The 26,744-nt window shown below is 44.4% G+C and overlaps 1 protein-coding gene across 3 annotated transcripts in view; it reads right to left on the bottom strand.

Moving 5' to 3' along the window:
* The window catches only part of SPPL3 (signal peptide peptidase like 3), a 132,741-nt gene that overhangs the window by 22,830 nt on the left and 83,167 nt on the right, over nucleotides 1-26,744 (bottom strand). For all 3 annotated transcript variants that reach the window (XM_085879271.1, XM_085879273.1, XM_085879272.1), the window contains exon 2: nucleotides 7,073-7,150. In XM_085879271.1, coding sequence (XP_085735397.1) covers nucleotides 7,073-7,150 — 78 coding nt within the window. The remainder of the gene's footprint in view (nucleotides 1-7,072; nucleotides 7,151-26,744) is intronic.

The raw sequence follows: 26,744 nt of genomic DNA, 5'->3' as shown, positions 1-26,744 counted from the left end.
TTTTTGTTGCCCGATTTGAACGAAACTTGATACTGCACACCGCAGGTGAATGGTGAGTAAGGTGGCCCTAAATATTTTGCGCTATTGTGTACCGTTTTGGCTGTATTTCGGGAACATACATACATATATATATATATATATATATATATATATATATATATATATATATATATATATATATATATATATATATATATATATATATATATATATATATAGACGTCCACGGGACTTGAACAGTCCCGCCAACGTAAAATGAGCCGAAACGATGGAGGCGGTTTATTTGTTTATAACCCAAACATGGCGGTTCTAATCGCTCTACCGCAAACGGGACGAGGAAGGTGGCACGAGTCACTTTTCACTGAGTTGATGATGTTTATTTGTTTTTATTATTACCAGAAATAACAAGACTCGGCAAGAAGAGGGATCCGGGGCGATTCGACGGGATGGTGTGGGATCGGGCGTGGGGAAAAACACAGACAATTCCAATGAATATACAGTTCTCAATCCCTCTAAGGCACCAAGCACACACACACACACACACACACACACACACACACACACACACACACACACACACACACACACACACACACACACACACACACACACACACACACACACACACACACACACACACAAACGTAGCTATTTCTGGTGGTCAGGCTGGACCGTGGTGTGGACGCAACTGTCCCTGGATCGGCGTCGGACGAGCTGGCCTTGCTCTCGTCAGGGGGGCAGGAGAAACCGTGGTGCTGTCGACCTCCTGGTCTTGGCCCAAGTCCGCTCACAGCCGCCAGGGAACCAATTCTGGCGCCAAGTTGCGAGCAGGAGAGGAAGGCAGGTCCGCCCGCCGTTCGACCCCGTACTCCGAGTCAGCAGAACCCCAGAGCCAACCAAGGTGAGGCACGAGGCTCAGCAAGGCTCCAAGACACGATCAAGAACACGATCGAACCAGCACAACAACAAGGATGCTCCCCGCGCAACAGCCTCCCCACCAAAAAAAACCACGATCTTTTGGTTGTAATCTTCTTCCTCTTCCTTTTTGACCCCGAACAGAACCTTTTTATCCTTGGTCCTCGTCACCTCCAATCGAGCCGTTTATTGACCCACCGCCGTCGCCTTCCGCCAATCGTGATCACGGGGCGGAGCCATCCGCTGCACTGTCCTGTGACGTCACGGCCAGTCTCCAGAGAATACCAAAAAGGGGTTTACGCAGACACACTTACCCTATCCCGTGTCCCTATCTAATTACGTGACAATTATCATTTCCCCCCTTGAAGAAATGAAATTTACTAGACAACTTATCACCACTGAATTGCTACTTATTACATCGAGATCCTGGTAAACTCGAACAGCATGGCATACCTAATTAAACATCCTAATTACCCTTTGAATGCATACCCCCCCCTCAAACGTAACAATATATATATATATATATATATATGTATTTATATATTATATACATACATACATACAAGATGAGAGTTTTAGTAATATATAGATGAGAAATGGGATTGAATGAGACACCATTATTGTAACTAAAGAAGAAGATGGAGGAGGAAGAGTTTTTGTTTTCATATAAATTGAAACCAGCCCATCTATCCTCACCTTACTCAACTGGATGGTGTTCATCGACTACTTACCCTGCACAGTCTTGAGAACTTGGTGCAAGCCAACTCTTCTGTTTTTTTTTATTCTTTGATCCATTATGGTGCAAGACCAGTGACTGATGACGTTACTTTTATCAAACTATATTTCCCATGGGTAACCGATCAATCAGTTAAAGTTTTGAATTGATCGGTTAGCGGTTTCAACAATTGCAAAGAAATTATTTTTCACACTGACCGGATCAAGCATTGCACATGTCGAATTATGACGTCAAAATTAAGGCACCGATGACATGAGCATAAACAAATCTAATTCCCCATGGGGAGTTCTTGACAATGAGCCATGTTTCAATTTCTTCAATGGTGCAGTTTCAGAGATGTAGAGGTGCAAAGTTTTGGGTTTTTCCAAGGTGGCACCACGTGGAGTTTGCGGCCTTGCTCGACTGCACCGTTTGCGGCTTCACTCAACTCTATCGTAATGTTTGCGGCGTTACTCAACTCTATCGTAATGTTTGCAGATTAGGCTTGATTAGTTACTGTATATCCCATTGAGGACAACTGTTGCCGGTTGCACACAGGCAGGGACAGCCGGACGCAGGGATGGATGGAGAGATGGAGGGATAGACGCAGGCTTGCCGAGACGGAGCTCCTTTTATATTACAGATTAAACATCATGATGGAACCGTAAAGAAACAGGTGACATTCACTTGGGTGTCAACATGAAAAGGTTGGAAGACAAGAGAGCCTTGGGCTTCGCAAAATGAAATTCCATCCCAGGCTTATCGTGGAAGCAAAGCTGGTACAACAATGGCTAATCCACAACTTCAGCTTTTTGAGAGGCTGATTACAAAGGACCCGGAATCACTTAGCAGTCTATGAAATAAATAAATAAATAATCCATCTGATAAATTGCGAGAGTTACGAGCTTCAAGCACAATGGAAAACTAGTCTCACTCATGACAGATGGTATCGTTCTGCGTCGGCGGACAGGATCAACACAACGTCAATCGAAGTTTGCTACCCTCTGCAGGATGCAAAGGAGAAGCTGACGTTTTGGGCATTAACCCTTCATCGAAGCAAAAGAGGGAGACAGGATAGGGATGAAGTATCAACCTTTGCTCTTGTTGAGTCTCCCGTTTTTGCTCCGACGGAGAGTTAGCGGCCGGAAATGTCAGATTCTTGCTTTCCACAGGTTGGTTCGCATTCACTCTTCCATCAATGTTCTGTTGATTCAATCCATAGTTACTGGTTTCAGACTCAGCATTACATGAACATACGTGTACATCATAAAAATGAAGTTATGTTTTCACCCCCATCTGTCTGTCTCTGAGCAGGACATCTCAAAATGTTGTGAACGGATTTAGAAAAAAAAAAAAAATAAATAATAAAAAAAAACTTAGTGGACAGGTTGTGTGTGTGACAATGATGTATCAATTAAGTTTTGGTGAAAATCGGATTTTGAGAATTTTTTAAGTGTCAGGGTTAAAAAACGATATGTAGCGTGGCATCGAAAAAAATTATAGACGGAGTCAGACGAAACTTGGTGGACCGGTTTGGTGTGAGACAAAGAAGAATTGATACGATTTTGGTGAAGATCCAAATCTGGATGCGAGAATTTTTTTTATTTTAATTTTTAAGCGATTCTTTACCATTGAGAAATGGGGCCAAAAACAATATATAGCACAATAACTCAAAACGAGGTGGATGAGTTGGTTAAGTGATAAGAACAAGCAGATTCCATTTTGGTTTCGGTCCGGATCCAGATCCAGATCCGACCTATCAATGGGACACAAAATGTAAACTGTTCAGCCTGGTGGAGGTATGTGCTCTACTGAGTGCCGTTCTAGTTTCCACTGTGACCAAAGCCTGAAATCTACAATTGCAGTATATTTGAGATAGGCTGTGTGCTTTGACAAATGTTCTGAAAATTTCTGAAGGAAAAAAAAAAAAAAAAAAAAAGTAGTAGTAGTTTTCATTGCCTGCCAACAAGGAGCCATGAACTAAAGAGATTTAGGCACTTTAAACCAACTGGTGGAGAATGGAAAGGGAGAAACGAGTAAGGAAGGTTTTTAAACTTTGTCTAAATAGTGAAGTTTGTGAAATTAACCAACCAAGTTACTTTCACATAAAAATAAAAAAGAAATTATCATTTAAAAACAAAGTAATATCACAAGTACAACCATGAAGGTATCGTTTTGAAAGGTTCTGAGGATATGCTCTTCATTTTGGAACAAACTTGCCATCACTACATGTTGGACCTTTTAAACTCGAGAGTACATGTTCAACCGAATTCAACCCATGAGAGCATACAGGCCAATTAATGGAATCGTTCAACAGAAGCAACAGCCACAGAAGAACAATTAAAGCTAATTGTTAGCGTAAAAGGTTGTGGTTGCGGCAGATAGGCTTGACATAGCATCGAGGCGTTCACAGTAAGCGGTGAATGTTTGCAACCCAGAATAGAGTCCGGACAGGTCACCGCCGTCACAGAGTGCAGGAATTTCCACCCCGTTTAACCAAGGGATCTGAACCCACACCAGTGAGGGCAATGCGACAAGGTTTTAACGACTCCACCAGCATCAAGAAAAATAATTATTTAAAAGCCGCAACGTCCCACCGACAGGTGTGCCAACATGTCAGCACTCGTTTTCAATTCACCTGGATAATGTTCACAATACACACAATGCCAGATAACCTCAGGGAGTTCATTCGGGTTGGCCTGTTCGTGCTGCCGTATGAATCCCGAGCCCATGATATAAAGAACCAAGGTTCAAATCCCATATACCATATACACTACTCATCAATAAAAAAAAAAATATTTAAGCTACATATGTTCAACTGATGTATAACAAACAGCAAGGTGGTCAGAGTTCAGAAATGAATTTGTTATGTTTATGCAAAACATGGCAATTGAGGAAAATGTCGATCTGGAAATTGGATGTGCAAAACGTCATGTCAACCAAACTGATCTATCCTGGAAATTTGAATGCAAATCACACCTCTCAGAGCATGCTTGACCACCCAGGTGGTCCAAGTCTAGGAATATTGACCGCCCACGTGGTCCAAGTCTAGTAATAGCGAGCACAAAACGAGTTGTTCGAGAGTGGTTGACTCAGTCAGACTGCCGTTGCTTCTCAGGACAATGTTCCATGCAGTGAGTGACAGTTCTAGGGTAACGACAAGGTACCGTCAAGACTCAACACTTCACAGAGACCTCGCTCAGTTCACCCAAGGGTTACACAAGCACTCAAGAAGATCATTATGTCGTCGCCTTGCCAGAAGGAACCGTTTTTACAACACCACTATCTTTGCAGAATGACCTGCAAAAAAATAATTCATGAACCATCAAATTTTAACCGAGATAGTTCGGAACAAGCTTCATACCAGCGATATGAGGTCGAGACTCCAGAAGACAACTGCTCCGCACCCTTCTAACGGCGCCATTGACAGCAGCAAATGCAATGGGCAACATCATCATAAATGATGTGTGAACTAGTAACAACATTGTATTCACCAAGTGGAGATTCCGCCGACACAGAAACAGCAGACATGCTCGAGTCTGGGGGTGAGGTGGGGAGCAATCTGACAATTGTATCAATTAGGCAGGCCAATCGATTTGGCGGGGGCAGCCTGATGATCGAGGAATGCATTAAAGTTATCCACCTGATCTTGTTATCAATGGGAGGAGTGCTATGACTTGTATCAAGATGCAGCGATGTGATCATTACACCTGTACTCCTCCCTATGGCCAAACATGCAGAGGTCCCACTTTGTCTTAATGAATATCAACGTCCATGTGCACGTCATTTCAGGCCAACACCACTCGCATGGACTGACCTAAACTACATTCAGACTTGAATCCTTTTAAACGTGTTTGGGACATTCGAGGGAGACATTTGTGGTCGCTAATTCCACACAAATAAGATGGGGCCTAGAACACTGCCTTGGGGTACTCCAGCCTTGACAGGGAGAGGAGATGAAAGGGTTCCATTGAGAGCCACACGTTATCTATGGGAGTGGAGGAAGTCAGTAATCCAAGAGTGATGTTGGCCTTGGATTCCACAGGCATAAAGTTTGGAGAGCAAAGTGGGATGCCAGACTGCATCAAAAGCTCGAGATGTATCCACAGAGATGGCCTGGATCTCACGTCTGACATCGAGTACCTCCACCATTGTTGGGAGAGTCGAGCAGCACGTCCAAGGTAGAGTGACCAGGTCTGAATCTGAATTGATGATCTGAGATGAGGCTGTTGAAGAAAAGGAATGATTTTATGTCAACTGCGATGATGCCTGGTGTTGGCTTAATGGTTGGGGTGGTGGGCTTGGGATCCGAAGATCCTGAGTTCAAATCCCACTCGGCTGTTTATTTAATACCAGGTGGGGCTGACTCTGCCCGTCATCCTTCCGAGGTTGGCAAAATGAGTGCCAGCATGTTGGTATACTGTGTTGGAGTGGCGACCCGTCCAGGATTATGTCCAATAGCCAGGGAGACTGCTGAGGCAGCATCAACGCTCTGCATAGAGTATGGTCCCAATGGATGGATGGATGCGATGATGGATTCCATTATCTTGCTGATGATTGAAAGTACAGTAAGCTCATAGGGCCGTAGTTAAGGGGATCCATTTTGCACCTTAATGTAATGCTGTGATGTTGGCTGATTTCTAATTTCCCAGGTGAATCGAGAAAACCAATCCTGAACTGCAAGATAAATAAAATAACAAATAAATAAATAATTTTTTAAAAAACAACCCCCCCACCCCCCTGCGAATACGTGAATGTCGAAGCAGGTCACACTTTCGGACCCACGAATGCATAGGGTCCACAAATAGCGAATCCACGAACAGCAGGGTCCGACAGTACATGAGAAGTCGTTAATGAACAATGAACAAAAACTGAAAAAAAAGACAATTCTGAAACTGATGTCCTTCGGTTAAGAAAGCAGGCTCTCGGAACAGAGAAGATAAGAGAACATTGTGTCCGGCTGTGGAGGAACTTGGTCGATGACAAGATGTGTATGAACTTCCAATGTAGTTAAAGGTGTCCACACATTCTTAAATCAGTTTCTGCCAATGTAAACTGTCGATATCATCATTTGGAGACGATTTGATTTGAAAATCGATTTGAAAAAAAGGTCTCACGTTTTGTTGCTTAAAAATTTTGTGAGTCAATTATAAATGAACAGGAAACAAACTTAAGCATATGTGGGGAAAAAAAAATTACAGACCCAGACCAGGAATCGAACCCAGGTCCTCTGGTGAACCTAGTAGAGCACTGGTACGGCTCACCAGAGGACCTTGGTTCGATTCCCGGTCTGGGTGTGTAGTTCTTGTTTGTCCATTGTCTATGAACGTCCTTACAATCTCTTTGGCCTGTATGTGATACAAATACAAGCACTACCATGACCTGTCGATCACTGCAAAGAAAATAAATAAATGAGGAATTGCAGTTGCACAATCGGCTTACCGAAAGCTTCCATAGACGATGAGGAGGATGGAGATGAGGAATGTAGAAACCTGGCTCGAGTCCACCAACGAGTACACCCTGTAAATGGCAAGATAGATATGATTAATTGAAGGAATAGTTTACCTCCATGTTTCCAACTGGCATTCAACTCATTAAAGCACAGGTGGTTTTGAGAGCCCGAGTTATCAATCAAGCAAGATGAGTTGACATCAAAACAAAAGCAATGAACGGAGTTTTCAAAACCGCCTTTCCAGTCAAGCAAGCATCATGCCAGTGTTTATTTTTTTTAATATGCAATGTCAATGCTAATGTAAGAGCTAACACAAAGAAAGTATAACAATGGGAGCAGGAGACAATAGGGATGGGAGAGGGAAAGCAGAAAACGGTGACGAATCGACACGTGAGGAGATCTGTGGAAGAGAGAGGGATGGGGTGGGGAACACGGGGTAAACAAGATGGACACTACAGGGACTTTCAGGAAGGAAAGCAGGAAATATGAAGGAGGTGGGTTTGGGGTGGATTAATGGGGGTAGAAAAGATCATGGTTTTAGATGGGGTAAAGATAAGAGATGGTGGTGAACAGCTGTTTTGAAGACCTGGAGGGAAGTGTGTGTGTGAGTTTGTTCTTGAGGCCTGAAAAAAAAAAAGAGGAATGAAAGAGCGATGGTGAGCAGCGATTCTTGATTTTGGTAGTTTTACCAGAAGGGGGTTGCTGGCGGATCTTGAGCGCCTTGCGGAAATATGGGTGGGACAGAGAGCAGACAGAGCAGGGGGGGGGGCAGATAGCAGACAGAGCAAAGGGGGGAGTGAGGCCAAAGAGGAGACGGTAGAAGACAGAAAGACCACCAACCTGCCTGCGGAAAGAGAGTGAGAGACCCAAAGACAGCCTCATCGCGAGAGACACCAATGATCCTAAATGCCTTGGTTTGCACACCGTGAAGCCGAGAAAGGTGAGAGGCAGGAGCACCAGCCCTGAAGGGAGAGCAGCACTCCATCAGGCTGTGGATGAAAGCTTTGTATGTGGTCAGGAGCACAGGTGGGCCGAGGAAGGACTTTTAATGATGGAGGATGCCCAATTGGCGACTGGCTTTGGAGATGTGGCTTTCCAAGGAAAGATCATGGCAGATAGTGAGGCCCAAAAGTTTGAATGAAAGGACACACTTCTTCAAGAGGATTGTTGAGAAAGTAGATTGGGGATGGGGGGGGGTCCAGATGGTCCTTTCAGAGAGACATAGTGAGAGTGTGAGATTTGTCAGGATTGAAAGACATGTTCCATGTGTTGGACCAGTTTGTGATTATATCCAGATCTGCAGAGAGTGAAGAAGCTGCAGCTTGCCGGTCTGAGGGATGACAGATGGTACGGCAGAGGGTGGACTCATCAGCAAACAAATAAAGAGGATTTTCCAGAGTCGGAGAGATCATTGATGAAAACCAATAAAGAACAGGGCCCAGAACGCTGCCTCGAGGAACTCCAGCCTGCACAGGAAGAGGGGATAACAGAATTTCATGAAGGGCCACACGTTGACTGCAACAGGAGAGGAAGTCTGCGAGCCATGAGTGGATATGGCCTTGAAAGAGAGTTTGAAAGAGAGTAAGCAGGGCAGGGTGCCAGAATGTATCGAAAGCACGCAATATGTTTAGGGATATGGCTCTGATCTCATATCTGGCATCGAGGACCTCCATCCATTGCTGGGGAAGCAGGAGCAGCAATTCCAGGGTAGAGTGACCTGTTCTGAAACCAAATTGATGATCAGAAATCAAGCCATTGGAGAAGAGGAAGGATTTAATGTCTGAAGCGATGATGGATTCCATAACCTTGCTGATTGGGAGAAGGCTGATTGGTCTATAGTTGCAGGGATCTGTTTTTGCACCTTTTTTATGCATAGCGGTAATGTTTGCTGATTTCCAAGCAGAAGGCAGATGACCTTGAGCAAATGAGAGAGTGAAGAGAACAGAGAGAGGGTGAGCAAGAGCAGCAAAGCAGGTTTTTATTAGGACACTTGGGCTGATGCCGTCTGGAGCGGTTGCAGAATCGGTCGAGGTTTGACAGTCAGCTCTCCATCTTGTCGGGAGAAAAGGACACAGAGTCCAGGAACAGCTGGGTGTGACTGGGTAAAACGGGTAGACAAGGTTTCGAAACAAACAGAGAATTTAGGCATTCAGCCTTTTCACATGCGGTATCAGCAGTGCGGCCATTTGAGGTTGGGGAGGGGATGGAGGGGGGACATCCACCAGAAACAGACTTAACCAGATAAGATGCCACCAGGATTTGGAGGCGGGAGACATGTTTGAGAGTTCAGACTTAATATTGGAAAGATGTTTCCTGGCTCTCCTGAGGACAGACACATACTTGTTGTCAGCTTTGTGGAAGGAAAGGAGATTGCCTTCAGCAGGATTTGCTTTCCATGAGACGAAGGAAAGTCATTTTCGGACAACTGCCTCACCACAAGCTTCAGTGTACCGTGGGTGGGAGGAAGGGTAGGACAACTGAAGACGAGATGGGATAAATCTGTGAGTACACCTTTCGGCGTTTATACACCTTTCAGGGTTCAAAATTCTCTGACCTTCCATGACCCTTGTACATTATTTTTCACACCACTTAAGTAACAAAACAACAAGAAAACCAACCAAGAAAGTCACAGTGCACATTAAAGAATGGATGAAATCAAAATGACTTATTGGTGTATGCCGACCGCCACGAGAAGCAAGACGAAGCTGATGTTTCGGACGTTCACCCATCGTCAAATGAAAGTGGTTAACGCCAGAAACAGCTTCACACCTTGCTTCCAATGGCAGTTAGCATGCACCGATCAATGTTCCGTTTGTTTCATCCGTTGTTCTATGTGACCATCGAAGATGGATGCTGACCTTCCCGAGCAAAACTCGTTCTTCATTCAACAGTGCACGGAGCTGTCCTGTTGTCGTATCGAGCTACCCATGTCTATATTGCTCATCACTGAGCCACGCTTTTCTAAATGTACACTTTCCTGGCATAACCAATGAGGCTCCATGATTAAAAAATATATGCATATTTAAAAAAATTAATAAATAAAAATAAAAGGCAAACAATGGCGACTTGTTGACCTTCCATTCACTGACAACACACAGTATTTAGCCAATAGACTATGATTATTACATGTCAATAATCTTGTATGTCACACTAATCTCCATTGAGCATTTTGACAAGCACACCACTCTCCTCTGATTCCCCTACACTTCAATTGGAGCAGGAAAGGTTATGAACACGAATATCATTGAGAAGGGCAGAGCAAGAACCACGAAACAAAATGTAACCAATGGGTTGCATCAGGTTTTGGTAATGGAGAAAGTTGAAGTTGAAGTTGAAGAATTTAGGACACAAGAAGTACCCGCTGGTCCGACAACTGCACGTCCAAGATCAACTTCTGCCACTGATTACAAGCAATTTTTTTGCTAGACATTACATAATATGCCTGGTGTTGGCTTAATGGTTAGGGTGGTGAGCTGGGATCCGAGGATCCTGAGCTCAAATCACACTCGGCTGTTGAATTAATACCAGGTGGGGTTGACTCTGCGTGTCATCCTTCCGAGGTCGGCAAAATGAGTGCCAGCTTGCTGGTATCCTGTGTCGGAGTGGCGACCCGTCCAGGATTGTACCCAACAGTCAAGGAGACTGCTCAGGCAGCACCAATGCGCTGCACAGAGCATGGTCCCAACGGATGGATGGATGGATTATATTATGGAGGAGACAGCCTTAAATGGGACTTTTTGGGGTTTTTTTTTTCTGACTTTCCACGACCATCAATGACATTCCCCAATCTATTGTGTTTAGAATGTAGATTTCACCCCCAACCCCCTCCACAATTTTTGCAGAAATCACATGACCCGTATGAACCCTGATCATGGCAGATACAAACAGAGCAGATAAGCATGCAATTACATCAAGCAAACAAAATTCAACAATAGGATGATAGGGTTACAGTTTATCAGCTTGTTTCTCATTTCAAAAAGATACTCTTCTCAATACAAAAACAGATGTGCATTGTAAGAATTTGATCAAAAGCAAACAAACAACCACACCGATAAAAAAACCCATACGCCCACAGTCGTGTGCACCAACCATCTGAGGCAGGTTGGTAATGACCAGCATTCATCCCAATCGAGTATTCCAAAAATATTAAAGCAAAGTGTCTCAAGCTTTATATTTACGCTTGTCACGAGGATTGAACATTTGAGTTTGATTGATCGGTCCCCCCCCCCCCCCTGATGGCAATATGATGGAGAGAATAACGAGGATACATCCGACTGTGCTTCTGCCCATGGTGGGTTTATTTTGTTGTAAGGCAAACTTTAAGGTAAACCCTTACAACGACAGCAAGGAAAGGGTTTTACATAATGTTGAAAGGGAGGGCTTTGTTGTCACCACCAAACCCAACCAAACAAGAGGAGAAACAGGCCTGCCACCAAAAGCACCGAGCAGAATGGAATATTTTGGTTTTTGCATTTCATTAAGTCAAACAGAACAGAACTGTTTAGTGAAGCTTACTCAGTTATTTTGGAAGTTTGAGGGTACACCTGCCAGCTGACAAAAAATGATTTACAAAAGGAAATATTGACATAAATGTTAACATATGAAGGTCTCAAATGCCTTGCGCTACTGGAAGCACTCAATCAGGCAAGAGAGAGAGAAACTTGGACTTCTTCGGTCCTCACACTCCAGGGTCAACAACATCTCGGTCAGTCGCATCATCGAGGTCCCTCGCCATATCGCATTGCTCGAGAATGAAGCTACAATTTGTCCCCCTCTCCCTTTTGTTTTCTAAAGCTCATAGAGCTTATAGATACAGAGGTGACACAAATGCTGAAGCCGAAGCTATGTCAATGTTTGCATTCGATAACGTCAATGCATCGAACCGGCGTTTGCCAGGTCTTTCGTTTCAACTTAAGGTTCCAGTTTGTCAATACGGGGACTGTTGGGCTGCCAGAGAAAGGTTTTGCTGTTGTTGAGCTGATCTTCGCTATTGGTCGACTTGTTCAAGCTCATCGAGTCATATCTGTACAAATGAAGCTCTATTTGCAGTGAATACATTTCAAAGCGAAGGTACGCTGAAAGACACGACCACAAAGTAGACCACGCGTCGTCCAAACAAAGGGAAATTAGAATACGCGTGTCGTAGTGATGAGCCTCGGTAGGTGTGGTATGCGTACCAAATATATTACGAGCACTCCACACGAGCTGCACATTTCTTTGTACACATGATCGAGGCTTGTGGAAGAGCAGGAGCACAATGGAAGGGAACACAATGGAAATGGGGAAGACAACAGCAGCGTCGAAGTGAGTGAGATGAAGTGTAATGGGTATAACGACAAATGGAGGTGAAGAAGCTGCACACAAGCTGAATGAAACACAGCTTGAAGAGGAAGGCAAACGTGGGAACGAAACAAAAAAAAGAAAAGGAACAAACCAACCGACAAACAGAGGATCTCGAGCCTGTGCCCAAGGACAAGGGGGACTAAATACACCAAAACATTCACATCTGGATTACAACTCAGGCCCTGTGCAGGAGGGCTTTTGTCAAGATGGCGAAGAGTGCATCCGAAAAGCGCTGCCCTCAGAGCAACAAATACCAGTCAAATAACACTCATTCACACTCCACCATCGTGATTAATGTGCATTTCATCCCCCCCAATGTAAACAAACGGGGGGGGGGAGGGGACCCCAAAACACAAGGAATTGGATAAGCACGGGACGGGTTCAGTGCTGGACGCCAGGATAACATGCACATCCCCGTGCTCGATGCAACGCCATCATGATGTCCCAGCAAAAAGAGTGCGACAAACAGAGGGACGGATGGATGGAGAAATCTGGCTACTTTAATACGCAGCGTACATCAAGTCCGACGCCGGGACGCCACGGCTTCTTTGCCACTGTGCAAAAGTTCAATCAAATGTTAAAAAAATATCCATTATGATGTTTTTGTGTTTGTTTGAAAGCAGCGTTTGTGTCATAATCAATGGGAACACACAAAAATGTTTAAATCAATTTCAGGACAGATTACATGCTGATAAACAGCTACATCTTCAAGCTATTGGGCAGTGGGTACATATAAACAACAACAGGATGTTTATATGTATTTCGAGGCTGCATGCCCCCCCCCCCCACCCAAAGGCCAGCTACTGCCAAACAAATGATTGTGAAACGTCGATATATTGTTACATGGTCAACATTTGGACAAAAGACGAGCAAAATAATTAAAAAAACAAATAAACAATATCGGCCAGCCCGAGTTCCAACAAGAACAATTACTATTCTAGGTCAAGAGGAACCCTTTCGAGAAAGACATGGGAGGAGCACAACAAATTAAATAAAGTAATATCTTGGTGACATGATGGGGGCAGGTGGTGGTGTAGAAGCAGCAGTGATGGCAAGAATTAGAAGTGGCTGGAGGAAATTTAGGGAGTTGTTACCCCCTGTTGACATCAAGAGGGAACTCTCCAATTAAAGGGAAAACTTGATGCAGCTTGCGTTGGAAGCAAGATGTTGTATGACAGTGAAACATCGGGTCAGGTCAAGTATGCGAGCATGCGCCGGAGCAGCGCGTCGCTGTGTCCACTTTCCACCGGTACTCTAGGGGCCTCTGTCTGGCCATCCCCCAGGCAGATGTCCGGCCCATCCCCATCTCCTTGAGACGCTGATCAACCTGCTGCAACCACCAGGCACGTGATCGGCCCGTTGGCCTCCTCTACTCACGAGGCTCCCTCGCTGAGAGAATCTGGTGAGCAGGATCAGCATCATGAAAACGAGCCACATGTCCATACAGCTGACAGCTGATGCTCACGGACAATGCAGGTAACAAATCTCATTTGAGTCTCTCTCAACAACCGCTCGTTGGACACAAAGTACGACCAGCGAGAGCCAAGGATTCGCCGAAGAGATCTGGTACCAAAGGAATTAAGTGTCCATCTCAGATCCCTGGTCAGAGTCCGAGTCTCACATCTGTAGAGCAAGACTGGAAGCACCAAGGACCTGAAGACTCGGACTTTCGTCCTCCTGCACAGGTACCGACAGCGCCACACCCCATGATCCGGTGAATCCACGACTCCCCAGGCCCGAACCAGACATCTCTTGACCTTTGGCTCCCAGCCAGCAGAGACAAGAATATCACTGCCAAGTTAAGTGAATCTCTCCGTGACCTCAAAATCCTCACCACAAACAGGTACAGACAGGATAGCAGCATCTCAGATGTTATTGAAAGCCTGGATATAGGTTTTGACACAGGAAACCTGTAATCCCAACAGCTTCGACTCCTCATTCAGCACCTCGAGTGAAACATGGATGATCAAAAAGGAGGAAGAACGGAGGTGCGAATTAAATGAAATGAGAATGGTGAGGTGGATGTGTGATGTGACACTGACGAATAGGAAACCAAATGTGGAATTAAGAGATATGTTAGGTATAGAAAGCATGACGGAGGTTATGTGCAGGGGTAGGTTGAGATGGTTCAGACATGTGAAAAGGATGGGGGTGGGCAGCTGTGTGAAGAGGTGTATAAATATGAATGGGAATGGAAGGAGAGCTAGAGGTCATCCGAGAAAAACATGGGATGTGTTGCTGAGAGACGATCTTGGAGTTAAAGGCCGAACAAGAGGGCTAAGGGATCGTGCAGCCATTTCGGTGAACCACGGCTTACACGTGCAAGCATGGAAACGGCCGTAAAACGATGACGATGATGATGACTACTTCTTGAAACAATGGAAAATATATATAAAAGTACACGGAAGAAGTACACAATCACCACCACAGCCGTGCCAACAGTTACGTGTTATAAAAGAACCTTTTTCATGGATTTTACTTCCTTTTACAACCTCATTGCCACTTAGAGATAGACACGTGACATGCTTATAAAGTACAACATGCTATCTTTTAATTAAACCCATCAGCGAAGCAACTAGTGTAAAATGTACAGAAATAACAGAGACAGACAGACAGATAGACAGACGAACCTTCAATGCTTGTATCACCCTGAAATATTTTGCATATGGGGCATTAAGAGGCAGTGTAGTTTGACATGAATTACAAGGAAATTATGAGATAATGGACATCTGTTTAACAGATTTGACTTGAGCTACAGACTCACATAGGATAACAAAAGTGTTGAACACAGCTGACCTAAAAATAAAATTCAGGAAGTTTATTTTTTTTGGTCTACAATAAAAAGGTCCACGTCGGATATTTTGAAAACTCGAACGGCACTCAGTAGAACACATACATCTGTAAGGCTGAACAATTTGTTTCGTATCCCACTTCCTCTTCTTGCGTATGGCAGCTTGGCTCTCGGGTAACTATCATTTTGTTGGGGCGTGACGATGCCGCCGACGCTGTGCCCCCATGCCAGTACACTGGTACTCATTTCACCAACCTCAGAAGGATGACAGGCTGAGTCAACCCCACCTGGTATTAAATCAATGGCCAACGGGGCTCAAACTCAGGACCCTAAGATCCCAAGCCAGCCACCCTAACCACAAAGCCAACACCAGGCGTATCCCACCGATAGGCCGGATCTGCATCTGGACCTAAAACAAAATCTAATTGGCTTGTTCTCGTCACCGAACCAATTCATCCACCAAGTTGTCATAATCCATCCACAACTTTTTGAGACATTGCACTATACATTGTTTTTGGCCCTATTTCTCAGTGTTAAGAAGCACTTAAAAAAAAAATGATTGTATCCAGATCCAGATCTAAACCAAAATCTAATCAATTTGTCCTTGTCACACACCCAACCTGCCCAACAAGTTTTGTCCTAATCTACACAACTTTTTTGAGATATCATGTTCACAGACAGACAGACAGACAGACAGGGCTGAAAACAACCTCCATTCACCTTCGGTGGCGAAGGTAATGAGTGAGAATGCAATACATGACAAAAGTGACGTCAGTCGAAGCCAAGGTTAATTTGTTAAATGTAAAACAACATGATTGTATGTAAAACTAGCGTCGTTGCCAATTTGCATCCCTATTTTAACAATCACAGATGAGTTTTCATTGGCAGAAATGGCTTCAACATGTGTGACTCATTTACCAAAATGCAAGCTTGTACTGTCGTTTCATCGACCAAATCAGATGATCCGGCTCTCGCTGTGGGATAATGTGCCAATCTTTTACCAAGACCACTTCCATTTCCATTTGATCAAAAGGCTGTGGGCAGATGTCCCCAACATGTTTGTCTCCAAAGCGGGACCGAAATATGCTTGGGTGTCCCACATTAGATTTTAGGCCTGTGAAGTTGGTGCACATGTCAGCATGGCTAGGTGTAACTTTAAAACAACATTTGGCCATTTACAACTCTGCCTAATCATGCAAATGCTAAGAATACAGTCTCAGAAATCAGTGCCCACAAGGCTGTAAAACTACAAATATCCTGAGGCTTGGTAATACGTTAGGTTCCACTGAAATTGAGGCAGAATCTAGACTGCGGTGATGAAAAGAACATGGCGCCAACAATTCATCCTTCTGTTTGATGTTGTCACCCATTGCATGCACTGCTCTCAAAAGTGGTGTTAGAAAGACGTGGCACAGTGGTCCACTGGACCTAATGAATATCACTGGGCTGAAGCCTGTTCTGAACTGTCTGCATTGAAAAAAGGGAAAAAAGTTTTTTTTTTTTTTAATACATACTAGTACATATATGTATTGTAAATAAATAAAAAAATTGATGATCAATTGCTCTTCACATGTTAATATGGAGATTGCTTGGTTAAAAAGCAGTATGCTCTTGCAAAGGTGATAAGATAATGACCCTCACAAGGGGTTTAACCCATGGGGGACCGATGTGAGCTCACTCACTGTGTCTCGTCACTGTTCTAGAAAGAAGAAAAAAAAATTGTGCAAAACAAACAAACAAAAAAAACCACTCCAATGAATATTGTACTGAAAAGCAACAATCAAATCCCCCCAACCACCCCTTGAACCATTCTCTGTTCTTGCATATGGCAGCTTGGCTGCCGGGTAGCTATCATTTCTTGGAGTATGGCTGTGCTGCTGATGCTGTGCTCCTCGACCAGTACACTGGCACTCATTTTGCTGACCTCGGAAGGATGACAGGCTGAGTTGACACCACCTGGTGTTAATTCAGCAGCCAACGAGGCTTGAACTCAGGACCCTAAGATCCCAACCCAGCCACCCTAACCACTAAGCCAACACGACGCTTTGAACCATTCTGATGGCATGAAACAACCCATTTGGTGTCAAATGCTAACGAGCTATTGTATCACTGACTTGGAGCACCTGGAATTTACACAAGAGAAATTTAACATGGTCTGAGGTCTTGCACAATCATCTTACCAAAATACACAATTTGGTGTCTGGATGTATGAATGTGTGTTTCTCTTGACTGCGATACATTTGGTCGTTATTTATCCAAATTCAACCAAAATTGCCAGGTAGACAATCAGGGTCACACAAAGGCGGTTGTAGCAACTTAACTTGCCCCCCCCTCCCTAAGGGGGATTTCCACCTTGGAAGAACTGTTAAGGTGTATAAATATCTCAGTGAGGAGTTTCATGGAGCACACCCACCGGACGCAAAAAAATTATGATAACCACAAACGATTCAGTCAATTCTGTCCAATGTATACTTACTTTTTTTTAAACAAACTATGCTTATCGCAGACCCAGAGACAAACGGATCAGAGCCGTCTCGACTTGCTCAGCCGAGGGATGCAGCAATGATCTTTAGCTAATAAAGCTGCTAAAATGACCCTTTACGCACATATGATGAATCCCATTGGCTGTCCGATATTTTTTTTGAGCCATCACATTATATGTGGACCGTTTATGGATTGTTTATTACACATCTTGGGGACTCGTATGTGATATCTCCCAGCCATTGTTACCTCTGCCACCAAAGGTAGATGGAGGTTACGTTTTCACTCACCTGTCTGTCTGTGAACAAAATAACTCAAAAAGTTGTGGACCGATTTGGATGAAATTTGGTGGAGAGCTTGGGTATGTGACAAGGACAAATTGATTAGATTTTGCTGACGATCCAAATCACAGCCTCGGGAAGGAAATTCCGCAAGTGACTTCCAGTTCTGGGTTTGTAGCAACGGCAGCTTCTCTCAGGGGTCTCTGCCGACTTTCTCAAAGTTAAGTTTCCGGTCGTTATTTGTCACGTTTTAACTGTTTATTTTCTCACCTACATGTTTACTGTGTGTTCTCACCTAGTTCGGTTTTGTTTCAAAAATCGTGCTATTTTGTGAGTTTTCGCCGACCTTGTCTTATCGGACTCCAGAAGGCATACCCGTCCTTCCCATCGAGGTGTACTATCGTTTTATTTGTATTCTCAACCTATTAACATCAAATCCTATTTTCCCCACTTTTCCCAACACCTCCCGTCTATCCCTCCCAACTACACACATTGTTTCTCGTCTTATATTTTAAAACCCCCTCCCCCCAACCCAAAACCATTTCTCCCTGCATACCCACAAGTAAAAATTCTGATTCTTCTACTTCCTCCTTCTGCCAGCACACCATCTTTCTTTTACTTGAGCTGACCCACTCTCACCATTACCTTCACGATTTCTTCCAACAACCTTCCATTCTCCAATCTTATCGAATTGTTCAAAAATCCATCAAATAATAATAATAATTTCCCTTGTATCCTTCCTAACTATACCCCTTCTGAAACCACGTGTCTCTCTCTACCCTCTTCCGAGTACTTTTCATCGATCAATCAGCTTCACTCTGCATTTACTGCTCCAAATTCACCATGCACCTCCATGATTTTACTTCAACCTTTCCTTTTCCGAATCTTACGCAATCCTTATTTAAAATAAATAAATAAATAAATAAATAAATAAATAAATAAAGGATTCACTTTTACCTATACAAGGACAACACGGACAACAAGGAAATCCAACACAGGTGGAGGCCATTCAGCCCATCATGCCTGCGCGAACACCACACCAACCCAAGATCATTTGAATTAATGAAAGGAAAAAAAAGAATTTTGTATATATATATTTTTGTTTTATTTTATTTTTTGTTTGTTTTTTGTATTTCTTTTTTGTTGTAATTTTTTTATTTTCTATTTTATGATTATTATTATTATTTTTCTTTCCCTCAGAGAGGGGGCATGGGCTTGGTTAAAAAAACACATCAACCACACAACCCCCCTTAACAAGACCCCCACCATCAGCACTCTGTACACAATCACCCATCAATACTCAATAAACCTCCCGTAACCACGTGATCCGTTTCCACCCTCTGCGTTGACTGATCCAAATTCACCATTCACCTCACGATATTTCGTTCAACCTTTCCTTCACCTCGTCTAATGCAATCGCCATCAAAAAATTATGACAATAACAAAAACGATCTCTTAAGCCTCATGTTCCTCTTTCACACGTGTGGTTCTCATTACCGCATCACAATTCACCACTCTTCTTCTATTTCAAGAGTGCTCTCAATTCGACCTTCCATTCATACCTTGTCTAAAAAAAAACACCAACTGATGCAACGTTTCTTCTCTCCATTCTCTTAATTCGCCTTCATTGCAATCCTCAAGAAATGTCTTTAATCACCTTTCTGAACTAAATTTTTTTTTTAAAACCCCATGTTTTTTGCATGTTCTTTGCTTTGCTTTGCTTTGCATGTTCGCTTTCCAATAATCATCATTTTTTCCCAACTTCAATGCCAATTCATCCCCTCACCCTTCCCTCTCAAAGCTTCCCTCTCACCTTTCTCAAAAACTCCACCCTCACCTTTCTCCCTCAACTCTCCCCACTCACCCTTCTCCCCCTTTCCCTCACCCTTCTCAAGGTTGCCCCCCCCCTCACATCCACAAAGCTGCCTCCTTCTCCTGCCCTCTCTCCTCCATCTTATTACACTACCTCCTCAAATCCTCAACTGCCTTCTGCCGCCTCTCTTATTACTCCCAACTGTACCTCAACCCAGCACCACAGAGCCTTTTCTCCTCCTCATCCGGCTACATCCCAAGCTCTTCTGCAACCCCCTAAACTCTTTCAACAACTCTCCTTACCACCCCCCCTCCTCCCTTGTCCTACCCTCCTCCTCCCCTGCACCCAAAGCCTCCTCCCCTCCCTCTTCATTAACAGTGTGGACCTCAAATATCCAGGGCCTTCGCACAAACTTGAAAGATCTTTCAATAAAGGTTGCCACTGCCAAACCAGACATTAATCTGCCCAACAGAAACTTTCCTCCCTCAAAACGTCTCTGACTCCCAAGTATCTCTAACTGGTTACTCCCTCCTCCAGTAGGACAGACCTGAGCCTCATCCTGGTAGAGGAGCTGTTCTCTTCACCAGACTTTCTCACTCTCCATGCACTGCCTTCAATCCCCCACACCCCCAAGAATACCTCTGGCTATGGCTTCCCCTCCACTCTCACCTCATGCTTACATGTGTGCTGTACTGTCCACCAAACAGTGATCACTCCATTTACACCTCACTATCCGAAAACATGGACCAACTTCTATCTTCTCATCCGAACTCTCTCTTCCTAATATGTGGTGACTTCAATTGTCATCGTGTCAGTTGACTGGGTGTGGGTACCTCTCTCACCTGCCATGGAACTTCAGCGACTCATTGGGACTGACTCAATTGGTCAATTTCCCGACCCGGATCTCAACCAATGGTACTCCATCTCATCTGGATTTGATTTTGACAAATTTCCCTGAAAATATCCGCTATTCTTCTTCCCGCTCCAATTGGTTCCTCTGACTACGTGCTTGTCAAAGTAAACATCTCTCTGGCTGTCATTGGAGAACCACCTCAGCACCATCGAGTCTGGCATTTTACTCAGGCTGACTGGCAGGGTGTCCAAGCAGCCATCAAACCTCGAGACTGGTCTCCCATCTCAACTTTCTCCAACATCAACTCATCCTGAGAATTCTTTCAAAGAAACTTGCTCTCCCTCATGCACAGATTTATCCCCCCTCATCTTCAGTTGTCTGCCCTTCCACCCGCCCATGGTTCACTGAAGCTTGTGGCGAGGCAGTTGTCCTGAAACAACTTGCCTTTGCTTCATGGAAAACAAACCCAACTGAGGGTAATCTCAGTTCCTTCCATAAGGCTCGGAACAAGTGTGTATCTACCCTCAGGAGAGCCAGAAAACAACATCTTTCTCATCTCAAGTCTGAACTCAAACCTCTCTCTCCTCCAAATCCTGGTAGCATCTGGTTAAATCTGTTTCTGATGGATGTCCCCAGTCCATCCCTCCCTTACCGTCGCACTGCTGATACCGCACATGAAAAGGCTGAATGCCTAAACTCAGTGTTTGCATCTAAATCTTGTGTCCGAAACCCATCGCTTTCTGTACCCACCTTACCCAGTCGCGCTCAACTGTCCCTGGACTCTGTGTCCTTTTCTCCTGACAAGGTGGAGAGCTTGCTGTCAAACCTCGACTCAGATTCTGCAACTGGTCCAGACGGCATCAGCCTACGTGTCCTAAAAACCTGCTACTCTGCTCTTGCTCACCCTCTCTCTGTTCTATTCACCCTCTCATTTGCTCAAGGTCATCTGCCATCTGCTTGGAAATCAGCAAACATTACTGCCCTGCATAAAACTGGTGCAAAAACAAATCCCTGCAACTACAGACCAATCAGCCTTCTCCCAATCATCAGCAAGGTTATGGAATCCACCATCGCTTGAGACATTAAATCCTTCCTCTTCTCCAATGGCTTGATTTTCGATCATCAATTTGGTTTCAGACCAGGTCTCTATACCCTGCGTATGCAGCTTCTGCTCTCCCAACAATGGATCCTTCCCCTTCTCCAATGGCTTGATTTTAGATCATCAATTTGGTTTCAGACCAGGTCTCTCTACCCTGCGAATGCAGCTTCTGCTCTCCCAACAATGGATGGAGGTCCTCAATGCCAGACATGAAATCAGAGCCATATCGCATGCTTTTCACTCAGTCTGGTACCCTTCCCTGCTGACCAAACTCTCTTCCTGTGGTATCCAAGGCCATCTCCACTCATGGCTCGCAGACTTGCTCTCCTGTCGCAGCAAACGTGTGGCCCTAAATAGAGTTCTCTCATCCACTCTTACTGTCCAGGCTGGAGTTCCTCGAGGCAGCCTTCTGGGCCCTGTTCTTTTTCTGGTTTTCATCAATGATCCCTGTCTCTCTGGAAAATCCTCTTTATCTCTTTGCTGATCACTCCACCCTCTGTCATACCATCTGTCATCCTTCAGACCGGTAAGTCGCAGCTTCTTCGCTCTCTGCAAATCTGGATAAAATCACAAACTGGTCCAACATGTGGAACATGTCTTTCAATCCTGACAAATCTCACACTCTCTCTCCGAAAGGACCATTTGGAACCCACCCCCCCCACACCCACCCCATCTACTTTCTCAACAATCCTCTGGAAGAAGACCTTCCATTCAGGTTTCTAGGACTCACTATCTGCCATGATCTTTCCTGGGAAAGCCACATTTCCAACCTCGCCTCCAAAGCCAGTCGCCAACTGGGAATCCTCCGTCATGCAAAGTCCTTCCTCGGCCCACCTGATCTTCTGACCACATATAGCTTTTGTCCGCAGCCTGATGGAGAACTGCTCTCCCCTTTGGGCTGGTGCTCCTGCCTCCCACCTTTCTCGGCTTCACGCTGTGGAAACCAAGGAATTTCGGATCATTGGTATCTCCCGCGATGAGGCTGAGTCCTAGGGCCTGTCTCACCGCAGGCAGGTAAGTAGTATTTCTGTCTTCTACCATCTCCTCTCCGGTCTCGCCCCCTCTGTTCTGTCTGCGATTTGTCTCCACCATATTTCTGCAGGGCGCTCAAGGTCCGCCACCAACCCCCTTTTGGTGAAACTTCCAAAATCACTGCTCACCTTCACTCTTTCATTCCTCTTTTTTTTCCCACCATTGGAATAAACTCCCTCACTCTGTTCAATCCTATCTATCTATCTATCTATCTATCTCTCTCTATACATCTCTCTCTCTATACATCTCTCTCTCTATACATCTCTCTCTCTATACATCTCTCTCTCTATATCTCTCTCTCTATATCTCTCTCTCTATATCTCTCTCTCTATATCTCTCTCTCTATATCTCTCTCTCTATATCTCTCTCTCTATATCTCTCTCTCTATATCTCTCTCTCTATATCTCTCTCTCTATATCTCTCTCTCTATATCTCTCTCTCTATATCTCTCTCTCTATATCTCTCTCTCTATATCTCTCTCTCTATATCTCTCTCTCTATATCTCTCTCTATATCTCTCTCTCTATATCTCTCTCTCTCTATATCTCTCTCTCTATATCTCTCTCTCTATATCTCTCTCTCTATCTCTCTCTCTCTCTCTCACTATATCTCTCTCTCTCTCTCTCTCTCTCTATATCTCTCTCTCTATATCTCTCTCTCTATATCTCTCTCTCTATATCTCTCTCTCTATATCTCTCTCTCTATATCTCTCTCTCTCTCTCTCTCTCTCTCTCTACTCCAGGCCTTCAAAACAGCTGTTCACCACCACCTCTTATCATTCCCCATCTTAAACCTCGATCTTTGCTACCTCCGTTACTCCACCCCAAACCAACCTCCTTTAAATTCCCTGCTTTCCTTCCCGAAAGTCCCTGTAATGTCCATCTTCTATTCCCCATGTTCCCTACCCCATCCCTCTCCCTTCTCCCTTGTGTCTCTTCCCCACTGTTTTGTCCTTCCCTCTCCCGCTCCTCTTGTCTCATGTCCCCCTTGCTGTGCGTTGTTAGCTCTCATACAAGCCTCGACAATATGCAAAAAAAGAAGAAGAAAAAAAGTGGGAGTAAAGAAGAGCAAACGACAGTATGTGCGCAGCAAGCTTGGATTGTTGTCGGGTAAAAACAGGAATTTCCTGAAAGTGCATGCATCCTAAAGGAGCTGGAGAGGGTTGGATGGCAGAGAGAACAGAGGGAGCGAGATTTGAGAAGACGTTCAAAATAATAGAGGAGAGGGCTGAAATAGAGGGCGTGGTTTCTTCCTCAATAGCCATGGTTTGCAAAGGTATGACCAATAAATTCTTGAACAGTTAATTAAATTTAAAAGGTATTGCTCAATTTTTTTGTGAGCAGCATAATTGAAAGGGTGTATTATTTGCACAGATGCTTGCAGATCGAGTTGGGAAAAGTTTTGCTTGCTTTATCGTGGAACATTATGCCCTTCCAAAAGCAATGCATGTGTATTTTTTCAGATTGCACAGCTGCAAGCAACAACACCGAAGTGAACTGTCAATGGCTACAGAGATGCCAACTTTTGGAAATCAGAATTAGGGAGGATTTTCAACCGACACCAAATAATGTGCGCGAAGCGCACATCTCGAGCGCGGAGCGCTCGACCCCTGCGGCGGGGTCCAGGGCCCGCCTTAGGGCCCTGGAAGCTCTGGGGTTCTAGACGCTCTCTTGTGCCCTCTGAGCCCTATTTTGGAGCATTTAACATGTTAAGAATTCCCACTTTTTGAACAAAAAAAGGGGAAAATTGTGCACTTTTTAATGTTACATGTATGTTAATATTAGTAAGTTAGGGGACAATCAAAGATTAACAAAAAGCACAAAAGAAGCAATATTTTTCTTACCTTACTGGCTGGTACTACTGCTGCTTGCTTTTTCCATGGCAGCTTTGCTGAGTGACAGCTGTGTGGCTCTTTTAGCCCTTCTGATTATGTCTTTGCTGTATTCTCTCTGGTAGCAAGGGGTGCTATGAGCTAGTTTTTCAATTAAGAGAGCTTCCAGGGTTTTGACACTCAAATTGGGACGAAATTCAGTATGGTTCTTCCGTACAAGACTGAGTGCCCGCTCACATGATGCGTTCGAATGAGGAATGACCAAGATTCCCTTCATCACTTTGCTCAAATTAGGATACTTCTTGGCACCAGTGCAGGGATCTGTGAGCTGTGAAATCCGATGCCACTGCTCGTCCACTCTCACTGTCTCAGTAGCAATTGTAGCTATGGAGGCGTCTGCCTGGTAGTGAGCGAATTCACTCTCAAGACTGTCTATGTCACTATCACCGCCACTGAACAGACAGGGGAATTTCTTGATGAAAAACTCCACACAGTCAAACCCCACTTCTTGGTGTAGCTTAACATCCAGCACCTGAGCATGCTTGGCTAATTCATCATCTAGCGGCCAGGTTTTGAAGATGTAATTGCAGGCTTTCACATAATATGAGCGAACTGCACTGAAGAAACCTTGGATGTCTGACTCACTCAGAGTGAAGGTGGATTTCTTGAGACTCCTTTGTTCCCTTATATACAGTTTGGCATCGTTCCCAATCATGAGGTCCTCATCATTCTTCTGATAATTTCTGTCAGAGAAGGGTACATTTACCAGAGCAACCGATGACACCGATGGTTTCAAAAACCGTACGAAGATATCTTTCAGAAGACCATTCAATTCTCCGTGCAGGAGAAGAATACAGGGTTCGTCTCTTTGGAGCAGAAGATTCCCCTTCTCAAAAAGCTTGTTAGCATATCGAAGGAAGAAACAATAGAGTTTTGTTTGTGGAGACAAGAACATCCTGTTGACACGTTTTTCTCTAGATTCCTGCACAGTGTTTGAGGAAGATGCGCTTTTAGTTGTAGAACTCGTAGTACACTTAGCCGCAGGGCGATCACACTTGCGTTTACTGCCAGCAGAAGAGGTCAGACTCGTAGTACCAGATCCAATTTTACGTTTGAGGAGAGAGCTTGAGGTAGGTGCAGCCAAGGAAGAAGACCTCTGATTCGAAGGTTTTGCTGAGCTTCTATCAAGTGATTTGGCAAAAGCAGAACTTAACTTGGGTCCTTCTCTTGCCTGTAGATGGGACTATCACAGTCTTTCTCGACTCTGAAGGGATCTGCTTTGTAGATGAACGTGATGAAGGGCCGGTGATGCTACCTGCTCTCAGCATTGGTTTTGGTGCTGTCCCTGCTGTCTTCTTCGCAGCAGATACTGCAGTGGTAGTGGTGAATGCTGCTCCACTAGTGCTTGATCCTGCAGTGCCAGTACTGGCAGTAGATACAGTGCCGTCCTTCTTGCTCGTTGTTAGAGTCTTGGCTACAGTTGGTTGCATTTTTCTTCGTACTTCTTCTTTGAAGAAGAGGCGAAGTGGCTCCCACTGTTCAATCAGCCTGTCTAGGCACTGACCAAGGGACAGCCACCTTGTTGCGACATGCTTCAGAATCTTGTGTGTCGGGGCATCACAGAGTTCTTGCAGTGCTTTCACTCCTTTGACGCGTTTACTACTTTTGTCCAAGTAGTAGTAAATATCGATGAGAAAGTCATCTAATTCAATGGGTAAGGCCTGAGCCGCCTTCTGTCGTATTGTGCATCATATGGCAAGGGCATCCCATGATGTAGCACTCTGGATTTTGTTTGTGGATATAAGCAGCGACTCCTTTGTGCTTGCCCACCATGACAGAGGCATTATCAGCACAAAAGGAAACACAATTTCCCCACGGAATTTTCCTGTCACTGAACGAATGATCAAGCAGTTTGAAAATGTTTTCTCCAGTGGAATCTTGTTTGCACGCAGGCAAACTTAGCAAACCTTGCTTCACAATCCCAGCACTGTTGTCATAGTACGAAATCAGGACAGGATATAGCTGGGCCTCACCACTGTCATTGCTACCGTCTGTAGCTAGGCTAAATGGAGCTCGTCTAGCAATATCGGCAATAGATGAAGCAGTAACATTTGACAACTCACCAATTATTGCTGAAGT

Source organism: Eptatretus burgeri, chromosome 4 (assembly GCF_056783735.1).
Source record: "Eptatretus burgeri isolate ZD-2024b chromosome 4, Ebu_testis_v1, whole genome shotgun sequence".
Lineage (NCBI taxonomy): Eukaryota > Metazoa > Chordata > Myxini > Myxiniformes > Myxinidae > Eptatretus > Eptatretus burgeri.
The sequence above is the reverse complement of the archived record's forward strand: the minus strand, read 5'-3'. Positions and strand labels throughout refer to the sequence as shown.